This window comes from Empidonax traillii, unplaced genomic scaffold (genome assembly GCF_003031625.1).
Source record: "Empidonax traillii isolate 1590-97213 ecotype Southwest subspecies unplaced genomic scaffold, ASM303162v1 scaffold992:size1346157, whole genome shotgun sequence".
NCBI lineage: Eukaryota > Metazoa > Chordata > Aves > Passeriformes > Tyrannidae > Empidonax > Empidonax traillii.
In genome coordinates this window covers 1190430-1209346 of record NW_020956185.1, presented here as the reverse complement: position 1 = coordinate 1209346, position 18917 = coordinate 1190430, and the positions used below count along the sequence as shown (strand labels likewise).

The 18917-nt window shown below is 52.5% G+C and overlaps 2 protein-coding genes and 1 long non-coding RNA gene across 6 annotated transcripts; 2 read left to right on the top strand and 1 right to left on the bottom strand.

Moving 5' to 3' along the window:
- Positions 1–794: 794 nt before the first annotated feature.
- DRD4 (dopamine receptor D4) lies at positions 795–7695 on the bottom strand. The gene is made up of 4 exons (XM_027903749.1): positions 7397–7695; positions 2379–2491; positions 1484–2031; positions 795–1092 (listed from the first exon to the last, which is right to left on the bottom strand). The coding sequence occupies exons 1-4, from the start codon at positions 7622–7624 to the stop codon at positions 890–892; spliced, it is 1092 nt and encodes a 363-aa protein (XP_027759550.1). The 5' UTR covers positions 7625–7695; the 3' UTR covers positions 795–889.
- LOC114067979 lies at positions 1962–7055 on the top strand. Its single transcript, XR_003573498.1, has 4 exons — positions 1962–2049; positions 2402–2716; positions 3089–3225; positions 6976–7055. It is a non-coding gene; the product is annotated as an uncharacterized LOC114067979 (long non-coding RNA).
- LOC114067966 lies at positions 7119–18915 on the top strand. 4 transcript variants are annotated; one of them, XM_027903767.1, is made up of 9 exons: positions 7119–7159; positions 12034–12166; positions 12835–12986; positions 15972–16030; positions 16449–16552; positions 17314–17427; positions 17542–17646; positions 17840–17941; positions 18453–18915. In XM_027903767.1, the coding sequence occupies exons 3-9, from the start codon at positions 12950–12952 to the stop codon at positions 18562–18564; spliced, it is 633 nt and encodes a 210-aa protein (XP_027759568.1). In that variant the 5' UTR covers positions 7119–7159; positions 12034–12166; positions 12835–12949; the 3' UTR covers positions 18565–18915. The 4 variants fall into 4 exon arrangements, with proteins under 4 accessions (XP_027759568.1, XP_027759569.1, XP_027759570.1 ...); XM_027903768.1 differs by lacking the exon at positions 7119–7159 and adding an exon at positions 7800–7946; XM_027903769.1 differs by lacking the exons at positions 7119–7159; positions 12034–12166; positions 12835–12986 and adding an exon at positions 13723–13857 and having other exon boundaries at positions 15971–16030.
- Positions 18916–18917: the final 2 nt, after the last annotated feature.

The window sequence follows — 18917 nt, the reverse complement described above, 5'->3', positions numbered from 1 at the left end:
TCTAAATTGTGGAACTGTAGGTGTGACTCAGCTGCCATGAAAGCTCTCAGGGAGCTTCCCACTGGGCCCTGCTACCTGGGGCAGCTGCACCCCAAGCAGGCAGTGACAGAGCTCAGAAAGGCACAGGATAATCGCATGGGAGTTGAGTCTGTCTGCGTGCTGAGGAGAAATTCATTGAGCAGTTGCTATTCTTAGTCAAAGGAACACTCAGGACCTCCCTGCAGTACTCTTCTGTTTTGTTTCCAAGCAAATTTCCCCCTGGAAAGCAACAATCCCGTACAAAATCATGACTTGGATGATTGTAATTCGTGCAATATTCCTTTTCTCCCCTCTGAGCCTCAGTGACGAGCGTTGCCTGGTCCCACTGGCCCAGGTTCACCTAAAGGCGTGACAGATTTCTTTCCTGCGGCTGGAAATGGTTCCTGGCAGGAATCCTATGGCTTGATAAGGAATTCTGGAGCACTGGCAATGGTGCCTTTGTAGGACCTTTGTTAAACATGAATGAAATCAGGTTTTGAAATTAAAATTATCAAGGGCAAAGGAGGTTGCACAGGTAGATGTCACCTCACAGCCCTGTTAATGCCACCCCAGAAGCCAGAAGATTAGAAATTATTATTATCCCTGCTTACATCAAATGTTAAAAAAGAGGCTGGAAAGCTGCAGTTTCCAGTGGGAAGAGGATCCAAGTTGCATCCAATGGTACTCACCTATGACACCTTACTCCAAGGAGCTGGGGAGCAACTTCCTTGGGCCTTTTCCTCCTCCTCCCCTCCTCCCCAACAAAGACAGCAGGCCAGGGACAGAAATAGATCTTTAATGAACTATACAAAAAATCACCTGGTGGTTCCTGCTCCCTGGAGGTTCCTCCTCCCCACCAGTCCCAGAGGGCTCAGCAGAAGAGGTGCAAGACTTTGCGGAAGAAGTTCCTGAACTCAGCGTTGAACACGGTGTAAATGATGGGGTTGAGAGCACTGTTGACATAGCCCAGCCAAGTGACAGTGCTGGTGACTTGAGTGGGAATGGCACAGGACTTGCAGAGAGCCCTGGTAATGTGCACCACAAAAAAAGGTGTCCAGCAGAAGAGGAAAGCACCTGCCAGGGCAATAAAGAGAGAAGGTGATGGGCACATTCAGAAGGGTTTAGTTTACAAAGCTCAGGACAAACAAGACAGAGGCAGCTCAGAGTGCTCAGGGAACAGGCAGCAGCTGTGCTGACATGTGGAGCTGGGCCTACGCCCAGACAAAAAAATTGGGATGTCTTTCCTGTCACAAACACTGATGAAAAGTCTAAAGTTAGTCTCACTTTGGCTTCGAATGTGAGATACTGGGAGTCACAGGTTTGCCTTGAAGGAAACCTGGTTATCAGCTACATGAGTTCTGTCCTAGGGGTGGTAGTTGTTGGCATTGCTCTGGCACCCCGGATCCACACAGGTCCCTGCCCTGCACATTTCCCACCCCGCCCAGCCGTCCCTGCGGATACTCACCGACAACCACCGGCAGCACGCGCATGGCCTTGCGCTCCCGGCCGTTGATCTTGGCCCGCTTCCGCCCGTGCCCCGGCTGTGGGTACCTGAGGTGCGGGTAGGACACAGTCTGGATCCCATTGCTCATCCCACAGTCCCCAGGGAGCCCAGTGAGGCTGTAGGGGCTGCACTCCGGCGGCCCCAGCCGGCTCTGCTCCCTCTCCAGGAAGGTCGGGGGGTGGTACAGCTTCCTGTTGGCCCCATAGATGCAGCCCCTCAGCTTGGCCTTCCTGGCCTCCTCCCAGCGCTTGAGTCCTTGGAACATGCCGCAGTACAGCACCAGCATGACGGGGCACGGGATGAAGAAGGAGCAGATGGAGGAGTACACGATGTAGTTGTCATCCTCCAGCTGGCACAGGCTGGGGTCCCGGTTTGGGACGTTGTTGAGGCCAAATATGACAGGAGATGCTACAGCAAAGGCGAATATCCAGGTGGTGGATATAAGGATCAACTGCCGCAGGTCGATCTGTCGCCGGTTGTAGTTGAGTGGGACTTGGACGGCGATGAACCTGCCAACACAGCCCCAGGTGAGCCAGGCCTGGCGTGGGGGCGTCACCGCCAGCGAGGGAACCCAGAGGCCCCAGAGCTCCTCCTCACTGTCCTCCCCCTCGCTCATTTACTTCACAGAGCCAAGGCATGGGCTACAACCAGAGCACCCCAGGGGCAGCTCTGCTTCCTCACACAGCTGTGCTTTCAGCGTGGCCACCCCTGATGGGACACAAAGCTTGGGATGGAGGGTGCTATGGCAAAGCGTCCCCCCTTAGGGAAGAGCAGGATCCTCCCGGTGTGGGAGCCTGGCAGGGGTGTTTGGAAGCAGCGTGACGCCCAGACGCAGGCAGAGCAGGCAGGCACTCACCGGTCCACGCTGATCGCACACAGGTTGAAGATGGACGCCGTGCACAGCATCACGTCCATGGTCATCAGGGCATCACACAGCACCGTGCTCAGGGACCACACACCTCCCTGGAACTGGAAAGATCCCAGGGTCAGCAGATGCCTTTAAAGTGACAGGGAACACCTCCGTGCCTGGGCACCTCAGCCTCTCACGGTTCCTCCTGACAAGCAGCCCAAGGCTCCTGCCGTGGCACGATGCTCCCAGCGTGGCAGTGGCACACAGGAGTCAGCCCCGTGCAGGAGCTCACAGCCTGCCCAGGGCTGGCTGGAGAACAGCCCACAGAGCGTCAGCACGGCCAGGTGAGTTGTGCTGGGCAGAGAAATGGAGCCCCCCCTCTCCTCACACCCCAGAACCTCCCCAGCACCACAGTTGCTGGTCAGCGTCACTGCCTCGGTCCCTGAGCAACAAGTGGCAGAGCACAAGGTTCCTCTTCCACTTTCAGGTCCCCACTGCTCCAGTATCCTGTTTGCAGACAATGTGAACCATTTCCCTTTGTTACACAACTGTTCTGTCCTGGCGGGCAAAGCACGAGTCCAGCCCATGGAGACCAGGGTCAGGCAGGGAGATAGAACCTCTGGCTCTCCCTGCACAGTCCCAGTGCCAGGGCAGAGCAGCAGTGACCAGTCACTGAACAACTGGAAGTGTTGACTGCCATGCTTTGTGATTTTCAGCTTGGTCATCTTGGCCAGGGACACAGCTCTGCACAGCCCCTGGCAGAGGACAGGCAGCAGGACAGCAATGGCTGATGCTGGTACGGCCAGAGACTACTTGCAGCAGTTTGTTCCAGCCGAGCGCTCATCTCACCCAGGTACAAACCCAGCCTGTTGGTTTAGCATTAAAACACTTCTTAGGCTGATAGAGAAATAGTCCCCCTGATCCTCTTCCTGTGCCAATGAGCTCCTTCAGCACGGGCCTGTCCATGTGCTCACACCTGCACAGGTGACCAGGAGGCTCCCTGGGCTGTTCCCACTACAGCAGCAGGGAATCTTTCCTCCCAGTTTGTGACTGTCAGGAAAACTTCGCCATCCTTTGGGTCCCTCTGCAGGGAGAGGCTCAGTTAAGAACCAAACACACTGTATAGATAAGTGTGATTTTAGCTTGGAAACAAAACATTCAGTAGCAAGGGCCCCTTGTCATGCAGAATATCAAGCACTCTCTATATGCTCTTATTAAAACATATATGATAAATATTACTACAGTATATATTGCTACATGTAATATCTTTAATTTACTATATATGTTTACCTATAGGTAATGTGCATCATCTAATGTGTATAATTTACTACATATTTTTATCTATAGGAAATGCACTACCTAACAATAATTTTTATATCTATACATATAAATCCCAGGAACTTTTCCCTCTGTAGCACCAGTCAGGCAGGGCTGGTGGAGGGTAGCGTTGCTGCCCACGTGCAGGGTTCAGGAAGCAGGTATGGATTTGCTCCTGTGCAGCTGCTGAACAGCAGGCTCTGGTTTCATTCATCCCAGCCCAGAGCAGAGCCGCGTGGGGAACACGCTCCACGGAACAATGGGAAGGTGCCAAACCCCCTGCCAGGAGCAGGGCAGGCAGCTCTGCAGGGATTAATATCAGGCAGTAGTGATGTCAGGCCCAGGATTACGATTAGAGGAGCTGTAAAGCCAAAGGAGACTCTGAAGTAACTGTCTGGCTATTTTTGTACAGCATCTCCTTGAGATACCTCCGGGGGAGGGCTGGAGTGAGACCTGAATGCTTCATTCAGCCTCTTCTCTAGCACAGAGCACACACCCCAAACTGAATTTGGAACCTGAATCATCACAAACCAAATTTTTGCCAAGCTTACTGGGATCCTGACAAGTTCAGTTCATCTTATGAGAGAGAAAATTTGATTTTGGGCTACAGTTTTCCAAACCTGTTTTTGATTTGGGAGAACTAATTGATTCTGAAAAGGACAAGAGCTCTCAGGCTGCAGCACCTTCAGAGGATGTGACATTCAAGTTGGGTTCTTGGAAACTGCTACAAACCTTTCCCTGTCTCCACCAATCCCCAAGACTCTGGCTTTGGGAAGGTGCTGGGAGAGAACTTTCCATTACATGGTGTTTGTCACCTGCCCTCCTCACAAAATGTGCCAAGGACCCCTCAGATGGGAGAGTGACTTTGGATTAGAGGCTTTGCTGGGCCATGTGATTAAGGGGTACCTAATTACAGGAGACTGCAGCAGATTAGCCCATCAAGGTACACAGTGTAAAGCTTTAGGGATCCCACATAACACAAGCTGCCTTTAGGAAGTGCAGCAGAGCAGCTCCACCTTCAGTGGCTCTTGGGGTTCTCCCCTTTTCTAGAATACAAAGAAGTCATGGAGAAGATTTTATAGGATGGTGCATGGCAGGAGGCAGACTTGGCTTCTCACACACCCTTGCAGCTGCCTTCCTAGTCAGCCCATTTTGGTATCCATATTCCAGCTCAGGTAATTTGTAAGGAAAAATCTGCCTTCTGAACTGGCCTGATGCCAGAAGAGCTCTTACACCTCCAGTGCTCCCGAGGCCATGAGCCAGGACAGGGCCAAAGGTTCTCGTTGTGTTTCCTCTGATACCAGCTCTGGTCTCAGTCCTGCCACATGTAGGGAACAGCAGGAGCCCGAAAGGGAATTAGGAGATGTCCAGCTGGACTTTGAACGAGCCATGGCTCGAGGGCTGTGGCACCAACTGAAAGAGGAATAATCCTTGCCAGTGGGCAAAGTCCAACATCAGAGCCAAAGAATTGTCCCCGTGCCCCCAAAACACTGACACGGGGCCTTTTGTCATGAGCTGTGACAGCTGCCGCATTCCCCAGAAGACACAGCCCAGCCTGCAAGAGGAGAGGGAAGGGAGGGAATGGGACACAAGACAAAGGTGCCTCATGTCTGCTCTAATATCCTTCCTTGACTTAAATCATTGAGGTCAAGGTTTTTCAGAAATGAGGAGCAAGTCTGATCATCCACCTGAGACATTACAAGGGCCTGAAATTCCAAGACACCTCTCCCAGTTTCTGATGCCTGAAAATAAACCCCTGAGCACTGATTTATACCTGCTGGCCTAGCTCACCTCCCCAGTGTTTTGTGTGGCTCAGACATAAGCCAGGTACAGAAAAACATCTATTTCCATTAAAGCTCTAAGATTCCAGGAAAGACTAATCCTGAATCCTGCTGCAAACAGGCTGATGTGCCTGATTCACAGAGAACCACAGGAAATTTGGAGAGGATAAAGGTCTGATCTCTCATTGGAAGAGCTGCATCACAGGCACACATAAGAAAGTGCAAGAAAAGAGATCTTTTGATGCCCTCCCACTGGAAGTTTTAGGCAGAGCAGCATCACCCTCACCAGGAAAACAGCTCCTGTCGTTTGTCCTGGCTGCTCCACCGCTGTGCCTGCTGGGAAACACTCATCTTCCCTGACCTGGAGAAGGAGCCAGGTGAACATGCAAATCTGCTAAAACTGTTTCCTCTCTTCCATAATCACTTACACGGATCTGAGTGGCAAAGATGTTTACATAACCAACACCCTCAGATCCTGCCAGAGGCTTCGTGGCTCAGGCCTGGCTCAGCTCTGGCACTCGGGGATTAGGAGAGAGCTGCTCAGAGGAGCACAGCAGGGACAGGGACAGGCACAGGGACAGGTGTGCTCCCTGGCACAGTCCAGCTGGGGAGGTGGTACTGGTACTTGCCCTAATTGCTGGGATGCCTCTGCTTACTGAGGATGGTATAAACTGCTGCTGTGGCTCCTGCCAGTGTCACAGCCTTTGGGACTCCTGCCATTGTCACAGTCCTTGGGCAGAGAGAGGAAGCAGTTACACACCAGGCCAAGCCTCTGGAGCTATGCAGCTCCCTCCCAAAGGCACCCAGAGCCTGGCGATACCCTGAATACCTCCACAGCACCTGTAGCTCTGCTTCCTCAGGTAACCCCTGTTTCAGTGCTACCAACTCTCCAGGCACTCTCTGGTTATCTTCTTCTGGCCTCCCTTTACACATAGGCAGAACTTTGCTCCTCAGGAATTCCTGTGGATGCCTGGGAGTGCCCCAGGCCTCCTCAGCTACAAAGGTATCTGAGTGTGATGAAGAATGTGCATTTCTGACTGGCAAAACGGAGGTAACAAGGGAAAAGCAAGTCCACCAAAAACAATGTCACAGTGGAAAAAGAGGCATTTAATGCTTCTCCACTGGTTCTTCTCATGGTCCCCTGTTGAACCTGTCGCTCCATAATACCTGTTCTAGAGAGGTCACAATGTCCTGCAAAATCCTAGGACCAGGTAGAGACCATCCTAAGCCCTAATCTGCAGCCTGCCTTGCCTAAGGATGCTCAGCATGGCATGGGAGAGAGGGGACATGTTCTCCCAGGACTGGGAAAAAGGTCCACACCACCAACTACCACAAGGGTGGATGCAAACACCTCATATTTTGCCCTGTGGATGCTTTCATCCACTCGAGCAGGCAAGAGCCTCCAGCTGGTACTAAGGGGCAGGTTCTGGGGAGCCCCCTCACCCACCCAGCAAGCACAAGGCTTTGTCCATCCCCGGCAGTAAACATTTGTTTCCCTGTTACAGAGAGAACCGCTCAGCCTCAGGAGCTGCTGGGCCGGCCCGGGGCGGACACCCCCGGGCACCTCCACTCGGGGCACCTCCACTCGGGTCATCTCCACTCGGTGCGTTTGCGGCTCCGCTCCCGCCGCCTGCCCGCGTCCAGCCTACCCCAACACCCGCCCGCGGCCCCGGAGCGTGACACTCGCAGGTAAGAGCCGCGGTGCTCCGAGCGCCGCACGAGCATCGCGGGGCGCAGGGGCTGTCCCGAGGGCGCTGGCACCCCCGGGCCGGCGGGACGGAGGTGGGGAGCAAGCCCGCAAAGCGGCTCTGACCCTCAGTACTTGAGCTGTCGCCCATCCCACCGCGTAGCCCCGTAACCTTCAGGCTCCGCGGGCGCACAAGCCACAGCCCCCCCCGCCCCCCGGGGACCCCCGGGCAGCCTCACCTCGGAGTAGACGTAGAGGGGCAGGACGAGGAGGGCGAGCAGCAGGTCAGCCACGGCGAGGCTGACGATGAAGTAGTTGGTGGTCGTCTTGAGCGCCCGCTCGGTGCACACGCTCAGACAGACCAGCCCGTTGCCGCCGACGATGAGGAGGATGAGGAGGATGCCGAGCACCAGCGCGGCGATGCTGTGGCCGGCGGCGGGCGGGGGTCCGGCCGTGCCGTTGCCCATGGCCCCGCGGCGCTGCCCCCGCAGCCCGGGGAGCCGGGCCGGCCGCCGGGAGTGCCCGCCGAGCCGCGGGAGGAGCCTCCGCCGCCGCCCCGCCCGGCCCGGCCCGGCCCCGCGGGGACAACTGGGTCAGCAAGCGGCTTAGGGGGCGCCGGGGGAGGGGGGCAGGCTACTGGTGTCCCGGCTCCCCGTGTCCCGGTGTCCCCGCTGCGCCCCCGGGAGCTGTCACTGTGGTCTCAAAAGGTGGTGTTCTCTGAAGCACCGTGAGAGGACAGACTTGGAGTTATTACAGGTTGGGCAGATAACTGGGAAATTGTATGCCAAGGTATGTGCAGAATCTAGTAATGTTTAGGTGTCCCTGAGTGAGAGTCCAGGGAGTCCGTAGCTAAATTTAAAGATACTGCCAAGACAGGATCCTGTGAGCATCTTGGAGCACAGAGTGAGGATTTGCAGTGGTCTTGATGAGCTGGAGAAATTGGCAAATGCAGGATGCAACTCCAAAGGAATTTTGCACCTTACCTGTGCTTGGGCAGTAATAATCAACTGCAGAAATGCAGGATTGAGGAGGAAACCAGACAGGCAGCAAGTGTGGGAGCAAAGGGAGGGTGGCAGCTGAACACAAGGGCTGGGATGTCTTATTGCTGAAAATGAGAGGGAAATGCTGTTTGGGGGTTACCTGTGCACCTGCAGGGTCAGGCAGGAAGGACAGGGGAGCCGTGAACCCTCATTTCTAGCCCAGATTGCTTGGGAGATGTGGGACCTGATCCGGGCTCTGTGGGCATCTGTCCAGCTGTGCCAGCAAGCCTCAGCCCAGATGTTAATGCCAGGAAAGCATTCAGATCAGCCTGGGCTTTGTGGAAGGCACTGGGAAGAGAAAGCATAGCAAGAAAGGGACATTTACACTCCATGGAAGGGGGACATTATATTATTGTAAGCTTTTTATAAGACAAGGAGCTTCTAAGATGTATTTATAGGCCGCAGCTCTCAGAGTTTCATCCAAAACATCCAAAACAGATCTATTGAGATCTGTGGGAGAAATCCTATCTCCAACTATCACTCTTGTTCCCCCCAGTTCCCTACCCTTTTTTGGCAAAGGCCATGGTTGCCCTCAGCATGTGCAGCACAGAAAGGCCAGAGCCCAGGACTCAGCCATGGGACACAGATCCAGCTACTTCCCTTGGAGTGGATTAACAGCAGCTGATCCACACAGTCTGTTTTGCCCAACAGCCACAGCTCCCCAATTCCATACAGGAGGAAGAGAAAATCCCCTTGGTTTAAGCACTTTGTTGACAGTCTGGCTTGCCAAATTCTGTCTCCAGAGGTGGCTTCTACCTCTGTTCTAAAGCCAGGAAGAATGCCATTCTTAAGTAACTACAGAGCTGTGTCACCCCTCTCTCCCATCCCAGTGTGGGTTTGCCATCCTCACACTGATCCCAATAGCCATGGATTTGTCTGTTCATCTCCCTCTTCCAGTGTGCAGAGGGAGATGACACTTCCAGCTGCTCTGAGTGTACCCAGAACTCCCAGCAGCCCTGGAGTGGGTATTCACGTGCCTGTCTCTGCATTCCTTCAGGAATGGTTTGTCTTGGACTCGGGTGGACACAAGTGTGGCTGCACATCCCTTGGGTCAGGAGCTCGTTTGTGGGGTCTCATCTGCTAGGAAGTTCAGACAAGGCAGGTGGTTTCCATCACCTGATCACAGCTTTTCCCATCCGTGGTTGGTCCCTAAAACCTGACTCCTGGCACAGCCTCCCCTCAGCAAGGAGCTGGGACAGCAGAACCACTTTCATTAGAGCCTTTTTCACTCTGAGAAATCAACTCAAATTAGTTCAAGGAGGCCCTGAAGTGCATTGATGAAACTGTGTGGACAGAATACTGTTAATTTATTTATGTTTAAACTCCCTGAGCAGCCAAGAGAGCAGGATCGAAGTGTGACTGCCATCCTGCCTTCCCACAGGGATTAATGCCATTTATCTAATCCCCTTCAACAGTTAATTTACATCCATTATCTCGATTTTTCCTGTGGGTTAGTGCTGAATGACTTTTGATTCTCAGTATGGAAACCCGTATTCCAGACTAACAGGGCCTTAATCCTAGACTAGTTTAATCCTGGCGTGGATTAAACTAATGTAAAATAAGGCTTTTGACTTCCAAAAACGAGCAGCCATGCAAAGCACTAATTGGGACAGTGCTTCCATGGCAAACAGTCTGCAGGCATTAGACACAATTCCTTTCTTGGGTCAGAGCTGCCCTCCTTGCAGAGGAGAAGGAAGGTCTGTCACACATCAGCATATTGATAGAGGCTGTCACTGCAAGGAAAAACAGGAGGCAGAGGACAGAGTCACCCTCGTGGGTCACCCTCGTGCAAAGTGGGAGGAATTACGGCCGAGTGAGGACTGGGAATGCTTAGAGCACCTTTGGAAGATGAGCAGTGTGGCTTGTGGCTGTGGTGGAGCTGGTCCCCTGCCAGGGAACCTGGAGGGGTCCCCCATAGACTCCCCCAGGATGAATTAACTGCGGATTTGATTCCCAGCCAATTCAAAGGATCAGGAAGGTTGCAAAGTGAGGCATCTGTCAGAGTCTCACAAAAAGAGATGGAACTTTTATCAACATATTTTCTCACATCTGAGACACTGAATGTTTAAATAGAACAGGGGAACAATGTGGCTGCCAAAGTTTCAGCACAGATGTGCCAAACTGGCTGATGAATAGTGCCCTGATAGCCCAGAGCAGCTTTTCCTGCTGTCTTCAGGTCCAGGACAAAGGGAGGAAAACAAAGAGCTCTTAGGGCCAATCTTGTTCCTTTCATTTGCCATATTGACAAGAGCAATTCTGTGTGAGAGTCTCATCGGCAGCAAAGCCACCCAGCTCTCCAATCTCCTGTAATGCATTTCCCAGAAGAGAGGCAGGGGCAGCATCCTGGCCCTGGGTGAGGCTCTGCAGGAGAGGGAGGAGGATGGCACAGCTTTCTGGGCTCTCCAGCCTGCCCAGGCTTTCCCAGTGTCCCCACAAGAAGCTGCAGGAATTTATGTACACACTGAATGGATCTTTTGACATTTACCTTTCTGATAAGTTATGATAAATCCCTGTAAGATGTAAAAACTAATGCTAGTGGTTAGCTGGGGGGATGAAACTATGGAGAAAATGCCTGGATTTTCCATCTCTGCTTGGAGTCAAAACTAGATGTTTTTGTGGATGCCACGTTTCAGCTTAACCCTGATCTCACACAAGGGTAACCTGGGGAAATACAAGGGATACAGGGATTTGTGGCACAAGGCAGAACAAATAACAGAATTCCAAAGCCCCTACTGGTTTTAAAACATCAGTGAGCTTATTTAAGTCACTTGTCAGGGATAACCTCCTGGGCAGGGGGAGAAGTGGAAGGTAGCAGAGGCAGGGAAAGGCAACACAGGCGGGGAAAGGCATGCCTGAGAGCAGCAAGCACCTGGAAATGCAACTCCCTCCACCCTGCCCTTGACAAAGCCTGCTCCTTTTCCCCTGGAAGGGCTGTCCTTTCAGAAAAAGCCCATTCCTGCTGCCCTGGAAGTCCTTGCAGGTCCCTGACAAAGCCCAGGGGAGATGCAGTGGAAGCAGCCCCAGCAGCTGTGCCAGGAGCTGCAGTGCTCAGTGCTGGCACGGCACACCTGGAACAGCTGGGCCACCGTGCTTCTCATTCCAGTGAATTCCCTGGAGTGCTTCCTCCTCTCCCCGGGCACAGCCAACAGCTGGAGGCCGGGACTGCACCCTTGATGACACTTGGAGATGTGACAGGGCCAGAACACACGGGGCAGTCCCTGTGAGCAGGGCCAGGGCAGCTGCCAGCTGGGCCGGGAGCAGAGCTGGGCCAGGAGGGCAAGGGTGGCCCGAGCAACCCTGGGAGGAAATCACCCAGTGCTGTCCCACCTGTCCCTGCAGTGGGATGTGTTGTTCCTGCCCTGCAGCCACCCTGGGGACACTGCCCGGGGGCAGGCAGGGTGTTCCTGCTTGGGCAGTGCTCAGGGAGCTTGGGAGGGAGTTCCATAGGGTGCAAAGGTCAGCAAGTGATTGATGGGGGCAGCAGCTCATCTTTAAAAGGCTCTTTGGTCTTCTGTCCTTGGCACAACAGTGCCAGCCACGGAGGTAACCAGAGTGTCCAGCACCTTCCCTCCCGACTTCAGAGCAAGTGGGCACACCTCCAGGTGTGTCCCAGGACCATACAGGGCTGTGGTTTTCCTCTGCCTTCTCCCAAGCCCACCCACAGCTGCCTTGCTCACCCCTTCCTGCCATCCTGCTCTTGCCCCTTGCAGCCAAAATCACAAAATCAGGTGGTAAAGATTAAAACCACTCCTGAAAGCATCCTGTGCAAGAAAGGAGCATTTAGAAGGCTAAATCCTCCAATCCCCTTATTCCAATTAGGGTCCTTTCTCTTACAGACCCGGGAGTGAAGCAAGGAGATGACTCCAAGCTGCTCCCAGCTGGGAGCAGCGTCACCGTCAGCTCAGGGCCTGGGCAGGGCTCACCTGCAGACACACAGAGACAACTCCATGCCCACATGGCCTCACACAGGTATGGCAAGGAGGGGGAAAGGGAATGGGGGGGGGTAGAAGTTCCTGAACACCCCCTAAGCTGATTAAAGGGTATTTTACGCAGGAAGGGTTTAGCTGTGCAGCTCCTTGTACCATCTGACCTCAATAAGCTCCCTTGCCATGGGTTGGGGCTGCCACTGGGTGGGGCACAGCCTGTGCTGGGCTCCTCGAAGGTTGGCTGTCCCTGGACAGCTTCCTCAGGACTGGGGACACCACTGCTGGGCATGTGGGGGATAAGGTGGTCCCTCCCCAGTCTCCTCAGCCTGGCTTGGCCCTTGTGCTCTTTGCCATTCCAAAGCCACGGACCTCAGAGAGCCATGCAGAGCATTTGGGGATGTGGTGTCTCCATGAAGAAGAGCAGCTCCAGCAGATCCTGGGGCCTGGACTGTGGATAGGTTGGCAAAGATTGGACAAACCTTGTAAGGGCTGCCCTGGATAAACAGCAGCCCCAAAAACTGGGTGGGCTTTCCTAGTCCGAGGCAGGAGCAACAATGTCCATGTGACAATAGCAACATTTATCCAGCCTCTTCTTCAGGCTCTCTGGAGGGGGACTCTGAGTGCAGCCACGGTGCTCCTCCAGTCAGAAGTCTTTTTTGGATCTTCTGTACCAATTTCTTAGGGGTGTGAATGGGAATTTCATCCCTTCAGAACATGGACTGACCCTGCAGAGCTCTGAGTGCTAGTTTTGGAGAGTCTGCCTGCATCTTCCCTGTGGTGTGGGTCAGGGTATGGAGCTTTGTGATGGATCCCTCTCTTTTCCAAAATGCAGTTTCCTGTCTTTACCTCCACCACAGAAAAAGGCCAGACTTGTGTGCTCTCTTAAGTATTGCCAAATCTGGGACTAAAACATTTAACGTGGTCCTGAGACACTGTAGGTTTGGTGACCCCTCCCACCATAAAGAGGAGGAAAAAGGCTCAGACACCTTTGGAACAGGTCACCTTGGGAGCAGGAACCAGGGCCTGGGTGTTGAGGTGGGGTGGCCCCTCTGTTTCATAATGTCTGCTCTCTGCTGCTCACGAGGGTGTCCCCAGCCATCAGCGTGGTGCTGGGAATAGCCCTGGCACCTGGCAACTGGATTTACTTAATGCATGCCACCACAGGGCTCTGCACCCTGTGCAGGTCAGCTGCTGTCACCCTAAGCAGAGGTGACTGCACAAAGATCCTGGTGGCTTTGCAGCTGGCAGTGTCCCCAGGGCACCTCAGAGTTGGCCCATGGTTCACACATCCTTTCTCCAGCCTGGAGCATCTCTCCCTGCCCTCTCCAAGGAGTGTGGGTGCACACTCGGCACTCCTCACTCTGCTGCAGCCCTGTGTTCTGTCCCAGGGGTGGGTGGTGGCTGGGTCAGTGCAGCCCTGACTTCCTGAGGCTGCAGGTGGACTAGGTGCAGGAGCAGGGACCAGGTGAGGCCAGCAATTCCCTGTATCATTCCTAGAGCCAGCGCTGAGGAGCTTTCCCCTGCAGTGATACTGCAGACATGGTGGGTTAGATTCCATGGGGCATTCAATCCTGCTTTGGACCTGCTGGATGCAGGCGAGGTGAATCTCCACTCCCACTTGGAATGTTCCCACAAATGGAGAATGGGAGCAGCAAGGTGCAGATTCCCAAAGCTCTGATCAGTTGATGTTGCTGAACAGGATCCTTTATCACTCCTGTTTCCAGAACCTCTCCTGAGGAGCGTTTGATGCTAATTCTGGTTAAGGAAAATCAGATGTTGCTTCAGGACTGGGGATTTGGTTTGGGCTCTGGTTTATTCATGTATGAATTTCAGCTTGCAAATGCTTTTGAGCTCCCTTCATGGCCCTGAATTTCCTCATCAGAGTCTCAGAACCTGCATTTGAGTTGGAGCCCGTGGTTGGAACCTGCATTAATTGCAGCAGTGCTGGGCATGGCTACACAGTTTTCTACCCCACCGCCTTTTCACTCTGCCAGCGCTGCTGGAGGCAAACCCCATTTTTTGTGCAAAGTAGGTAAATCAGGTTACTTAGAGCATGTTCTTCCAATTCCCCAGGAGCTTTTACTGTCCTATTATTCACCCTCTGCTGCCACCGTGGGGCCACTTTGTCATTCCAACCTCTTCTCTGTCCTCTCATCCAGATCCTTGCGGCAAACTGAGCTTCTCCAGAGCTCGGGAACATTTCAGACCCAGTGAGGTTATTTGCAAAGGAAAAGAAATCACATCAGTAATTTTTAGCTCCCTACATATTGTTCAGCCTTTATAAACCTTCTTTCTTCCTTGCCTTGCTCCTCCATGGTCTTTCTCAGTTGTGGGTGTTTGGCAACACCTGGAGCTTGGGTTGAAGCTGCCACCATCATTTCCATGTCACCTTTACCTGCAGCATCTGAGACCAACCAGCCCCAACCCCCAACAATGGCAGGTAATGTATTCAGGATGTTTTCCATGTGTTTATGTGTGCTGCTCTTTTAGAAACTGTGACAGAGTCTGTTCTCAGCACACCTTCCCCAGCTGAAACCACAGCTCAAAAGGTGTTGTCCCCTCATGCAGAAGTCAGCCCTGATCCTACTGAGCAGACAGTATTTACCTATAAAAGTGACATGCTGTTCAGCCAAATCGCTGGGGCACACATGGACTCACCAACAGATCCTGGCAATTGCAAACACAGCCCAAGCCAGAATTAAAAGAGAAGAACAGAAGATTAAGCTCCTATCAAGAGGTAATTAAAGCTGGGAGATAATGATGACAATCACAGAGAATCAATGAGTACAGGGATGTTTGCCCAACAAATGACTGTCGTTAGAGACAGAAGCAGGAATTATTATCCATCAGCAGAAATAGTCCATCCAATAGCTGTGAATGACCCCGTCAGTAATTAAAGGGGCATTCCAGCCCCTCTGAATTGTTTGCTGTTAATCATGATTGCTCATATTCATGGCTTTACCCAAATAATTGCTCCTGATAAGGGCAGCATATTTATAGGGGTCCATGAGAGGAGTGGGCCAGTGGAGCACCAGCGGCGAGCCACGAGCGACCAGCTGGTGAGTCCTGCTGGGCTTCTGCCCTCTTTCAGTTTTGGGTGGTGGATTTCACACCTCTGGGACAAAAGTTATGTCCAGAAAGAGAAAAGACAAGTTTCTGGAGAGGAGGGAAGCTCTGGAGCCAGGGATGGGGTTTTAAATGGGCTCTTAAATAGGTGCTCCCAGAGAAATGCCAGCCCAGGGATAGCACAAGGAAGGCCAAAATGCCGAGGTGAGATGCTGGGGGACAAAGCACTGGGTGGCTGGTGATAGACAGATGGAAGGACAGGCTCAGGGTCTGGGTTTCCCTTCCCCAAGGGTGTTGAGCTCTGGATTTTGTGGCTGTTCTCAGCTCCTCTGCAGGACTGTGGAGTCTGCCTAGTTTGGACTCCAATAAGAGACTGACCTTGGAAGTGTCCTTGTTTTACTATTCCATCCCCTCAAAGCTGAATCAGGCAGGAAAACACAAGTGTGAGATGAAGCTTGTGGCTCCTTCATCCTCTCACCTGTTTGCTCTGCAGCTGCCATTAAATATTTGTGCTGTGGTTTACACTGAATGAATTTCTGGATAGATCTCCCTTCTTGTCCTTCCTCCTCGTACCTCTTCTCATCTTGCAGCACCTCCAGAGCAGCAAACAGTCCCAGGAGTGTGGCTGGACAGTGTTCAGGACTCTCTGACAGTTCTTTCACGTTCTTTGTACTGTCTAGTTTCAGAATAAAGTAAAAACCAAGTGGGAGGACTTTGGTTTGGGGTTAGCAAGTGCTGTGTGAGAGACTGCAGGACAGTGAGGAAGGCTGGTTTCTTTGCAGGAGGAAGGCAGGTGTGTTCTGTATTCCAGATACGGCTCCTGTGTGATCCCTGGGGAAAGGTGAGCACCCTCCTACAGGCACACCCCCCCTCTGCAGCCACAGGGCAGAGCCTGGCAGTAAAGGGGGGAACAATGGCTTGGGATGAACAACATGTACTTTTCTTTTTATTTCAGTAACAAAACAAACTAGGGGGGTCTGCAGTGACTGGAAATGTGTGTTATTTCTTTTTCCTTCTTGAAAGAGGAGAGGATAGGCAGCTATGGGCACACACGAGCCCTTCCCTTCCCCTGTGTGTGGATGGATTTTATTGGGCACATGGCATTTTTTTCCCAGGTGTCTCCAGCTGTTTATCTCTGCTGGCAGGAATTCCTGCCCACTTTAATGACCGTGGTGGTATTTCTACAGCCCTGTCCCTCTGAACTGCCCCAGACACACCCCAAGGGCACTTGTCCTGATGCTCGCAGAACCTTGTGCTTTCTTTCAGGAGAGGACATGGTTTCCATGATGACAGCTCTGTGGCAGGTCATTATTCCCATGATTGTGCTGTCCCACTTCTCAGCATCTCTGCCATCCCGGGAGAGGTGAGCATTCCCTGAGACTCTGCCTCCTTTTTCTCCCTAGTTTTTGTTCCAAGAGCCTGCTGGCTGTAAACCCAGCCTTTTATCTGCCTTCCTGAACTTGCTTCTGCTTGGCTGTGGATTTTGGCTTCCCTATGTTGATTTAGTTAAATGAGTGCAAATGTTATAAAGGTTTTTTTCTTGCTTAAGAATGGGAAAGTTGATTTGACTTAATGCAAGAGGAAACTCATGACCCCAAACAGATCAAAGTAAGTTAAAAAGTCGCTTCTGAGTCTGTTTTCCTGCTGTATAGTTACACAGCCTGGTAGAGGTGGAAGTTTGTTTCCAATAGCCTGGCCCCATGGAAACATAGCCAGAAATAGCCAACACTGTAAGTTCACCAAGTTCACCAAAGGAGTCATTGGCAAGGGCTGGGCTTTGTCACCACTGCCGTTATCTACCTGTTCCTCAGGCTTGTGTCTCTGGGTGTTTCTTTATTACTTCTCCAGCCTCTTGCCCTACTCTTTTGTGCTGAACCAGCACTAACCTCACATTCCCACATCCTTGTGGCAAGGTGATTACATCACTAAAAGCAAGTGCAGGTCGTTTTTCTGTTGACAGTTAAAAAAAGTTATTTTTTAGACTCCTGTAAGGTTTTCCCTTTTTTTGGTGAAATTTCGCCAAAGTGGCACAAAATTCTTGCCTCTGTGTGTTTGGGACCCTGTTTCCTTGAGGGAGCAGTGTTTAATGCCTGCTCTGGTCTGGTTTGAAGCCTCCCTTCCCTCTCCCCCCAGGATGGAGAGACATGCCGACGGGCTGTTCCACAGCGAGCTCAGCAAGATGAACGGCAACGCCTACGTGAGGCAGCTGGTCAAGCACCTGGTGGGGCTCAAGGATAGGTGAGCACCAGCCAAGCCCACCCCAGGGGCGAGGCAGCCTCCAGGGGAGAGGGATCTCAGCCCTGAGGGGCTGTCTGGGGCTGAGCAGCCGCTGTCCCCATGTCCCTGGCCCAGGTCCCAGAGGCACTCGGATGGGCTGTTCACCAGCGAGTACAGCAAGATGAGAGGGAACGCCCAGGTGCAGAAGTTCATCCAAAACCTCATGGGCCGCAAGCGCAGGTGAGGGGAAACCTCGGGGAGCCACCGTGCCCCCTGTGGCTGTCCCTGCCACACTGGGCCACCAGCCCCCTCTGAGCCACATCTGTGGCACGGCAGCTTCAGGCACAGGGCACGTGCTGCTCGACAGCTGTGGTGCTTACACTGATGTGGTTTGGCCTGTTTAATTATTATTAATTTCCTTTATCTAAACCAGCTCTCCTGGCCCAGTCAACACAGATATGCAGGAGAGAGAGGGAGAGGACAGCCCTAAGGAACTTTGCTTTCTCTGGCTGTACCAGAGCTTTCTGAACACCAGGTAGGTGGCCCTGAGCCCCACAGTACTGAAGCCAAAAGAGGACTTTTATAAATGGCCTAGAAAAGGCAGTTATTAAAAATAATAAGACACATTGAAATGACATAATGTCTTTTCCTAATCATAGAGTTCTTATCCTGGACTGAAGCAATTATTCATCCCATTAGGAAAACCACCCTAACAGTTAAAATGGAAAGAAAACCTTTGCTACCCTGTCAAACACAGACCTGAGGATGGGCTGTCCTAGCACCTGGATATTGTCTTTTCCTATTGACCAACCACTTTCACTTAGACATCTCACTCTCAAATCCCTAAAATGACAAGGAATAAGCTTGGCCCTTAGTACCTCTTGACCACAGTGGGGATGAAACCCCCCCTGTGCCCTTGTGGGGTGCTCAGCTGCAGGCAGTCATGGTCCCTCTGTCCTTGAATTTCCCACGGTGGCTTTGTCACACCTCCTGCAGCCCAGCCCCTCAGGAATAAGGAACTCCCCCTCACTTTTGCCTCCCTGCAGCCACTCGGACAGAGATGCCCAGGAAGCTGCTGCCGTCACCAGCCAGTACCTTTGCCCCATCTCTAAGCTGCTGGTTGCAGACATGAAGGAAGATACAGACGGCTCTGACTGAAGGTGAAGGGAAAAAACCAACCAAGGAGATGGCTTTGCATGTGTATGGCCTTGACAATAAACAGGGAAGCTCCTGAATTTATTTAGGAAAAACTCTTGAGATTGGCAAATAAATAAAAATACTCCTGAAAAGCAGCCAAACTCCAATGAAACCTCTTAGATTGCCCAAAGTGAAATGTGTGTGGGTGTGAACTGCTGTCAGTAGATGGAGCCTGGGTGAAGCACATCCCTTCCACTGCGTGTTGGCATCTGGCTGCCTGCTGCTGGTCCCAAATAAAGATTGGTTAGCTGTGCCTGTGCCTTGGCTCCTCTTCGGGAAACTGGAAGAAGGGTGGTAGCTTTACCCTTGGAATG

Excerpts from the sequence above, each read along its gene's own strand:
- DRD4 (XM_027903749.1), bottom strand. The coding sequence starts at position 7,624 with ATGGGCAACGGCACGGCCGGACCCCCGCCCGCCGCCGGCCACAGCATC. Across the intron at positions 2,492-7,396 it reads CCCTCTACGTCTACTCCGAG|TTCCAGGGAGGTGTGTGGTC; the intron begins GTGAGGCTGCCC and ends GGATCTTTCCAG. Across the intron at positions 2,032-2,378 it reads TGTGCGATCAGCGTGGACCG|GTTCATCGCCGTCCAAGTCC; the intron begins GTGAGTGCCTGC and ends CTGTGTTGGCAG.
- LOC114067966 (XM_027903767.1), top strand. The coding sequence starts at position 12,950 with ATGCAGTTTCCTGTCTTTACCTCCACCACAGAAAAAG. Across the intron at positions 16,031-16,448 it reads TGTGTGATCCCTGGGGAAAG|CTTTCAGGAGAGGACATGGT; the intron begins GTGAGCACCCTC and ends ACCTTGTGCTTT. Across the intron at positions 17,942-18,452 it reads CAGAGCTTTCTGAACACCAG|CCACTCGGACAGAGATGCCC; the intron begins GTAGGTGGCCCT and ends GCCTCCCTGCAG.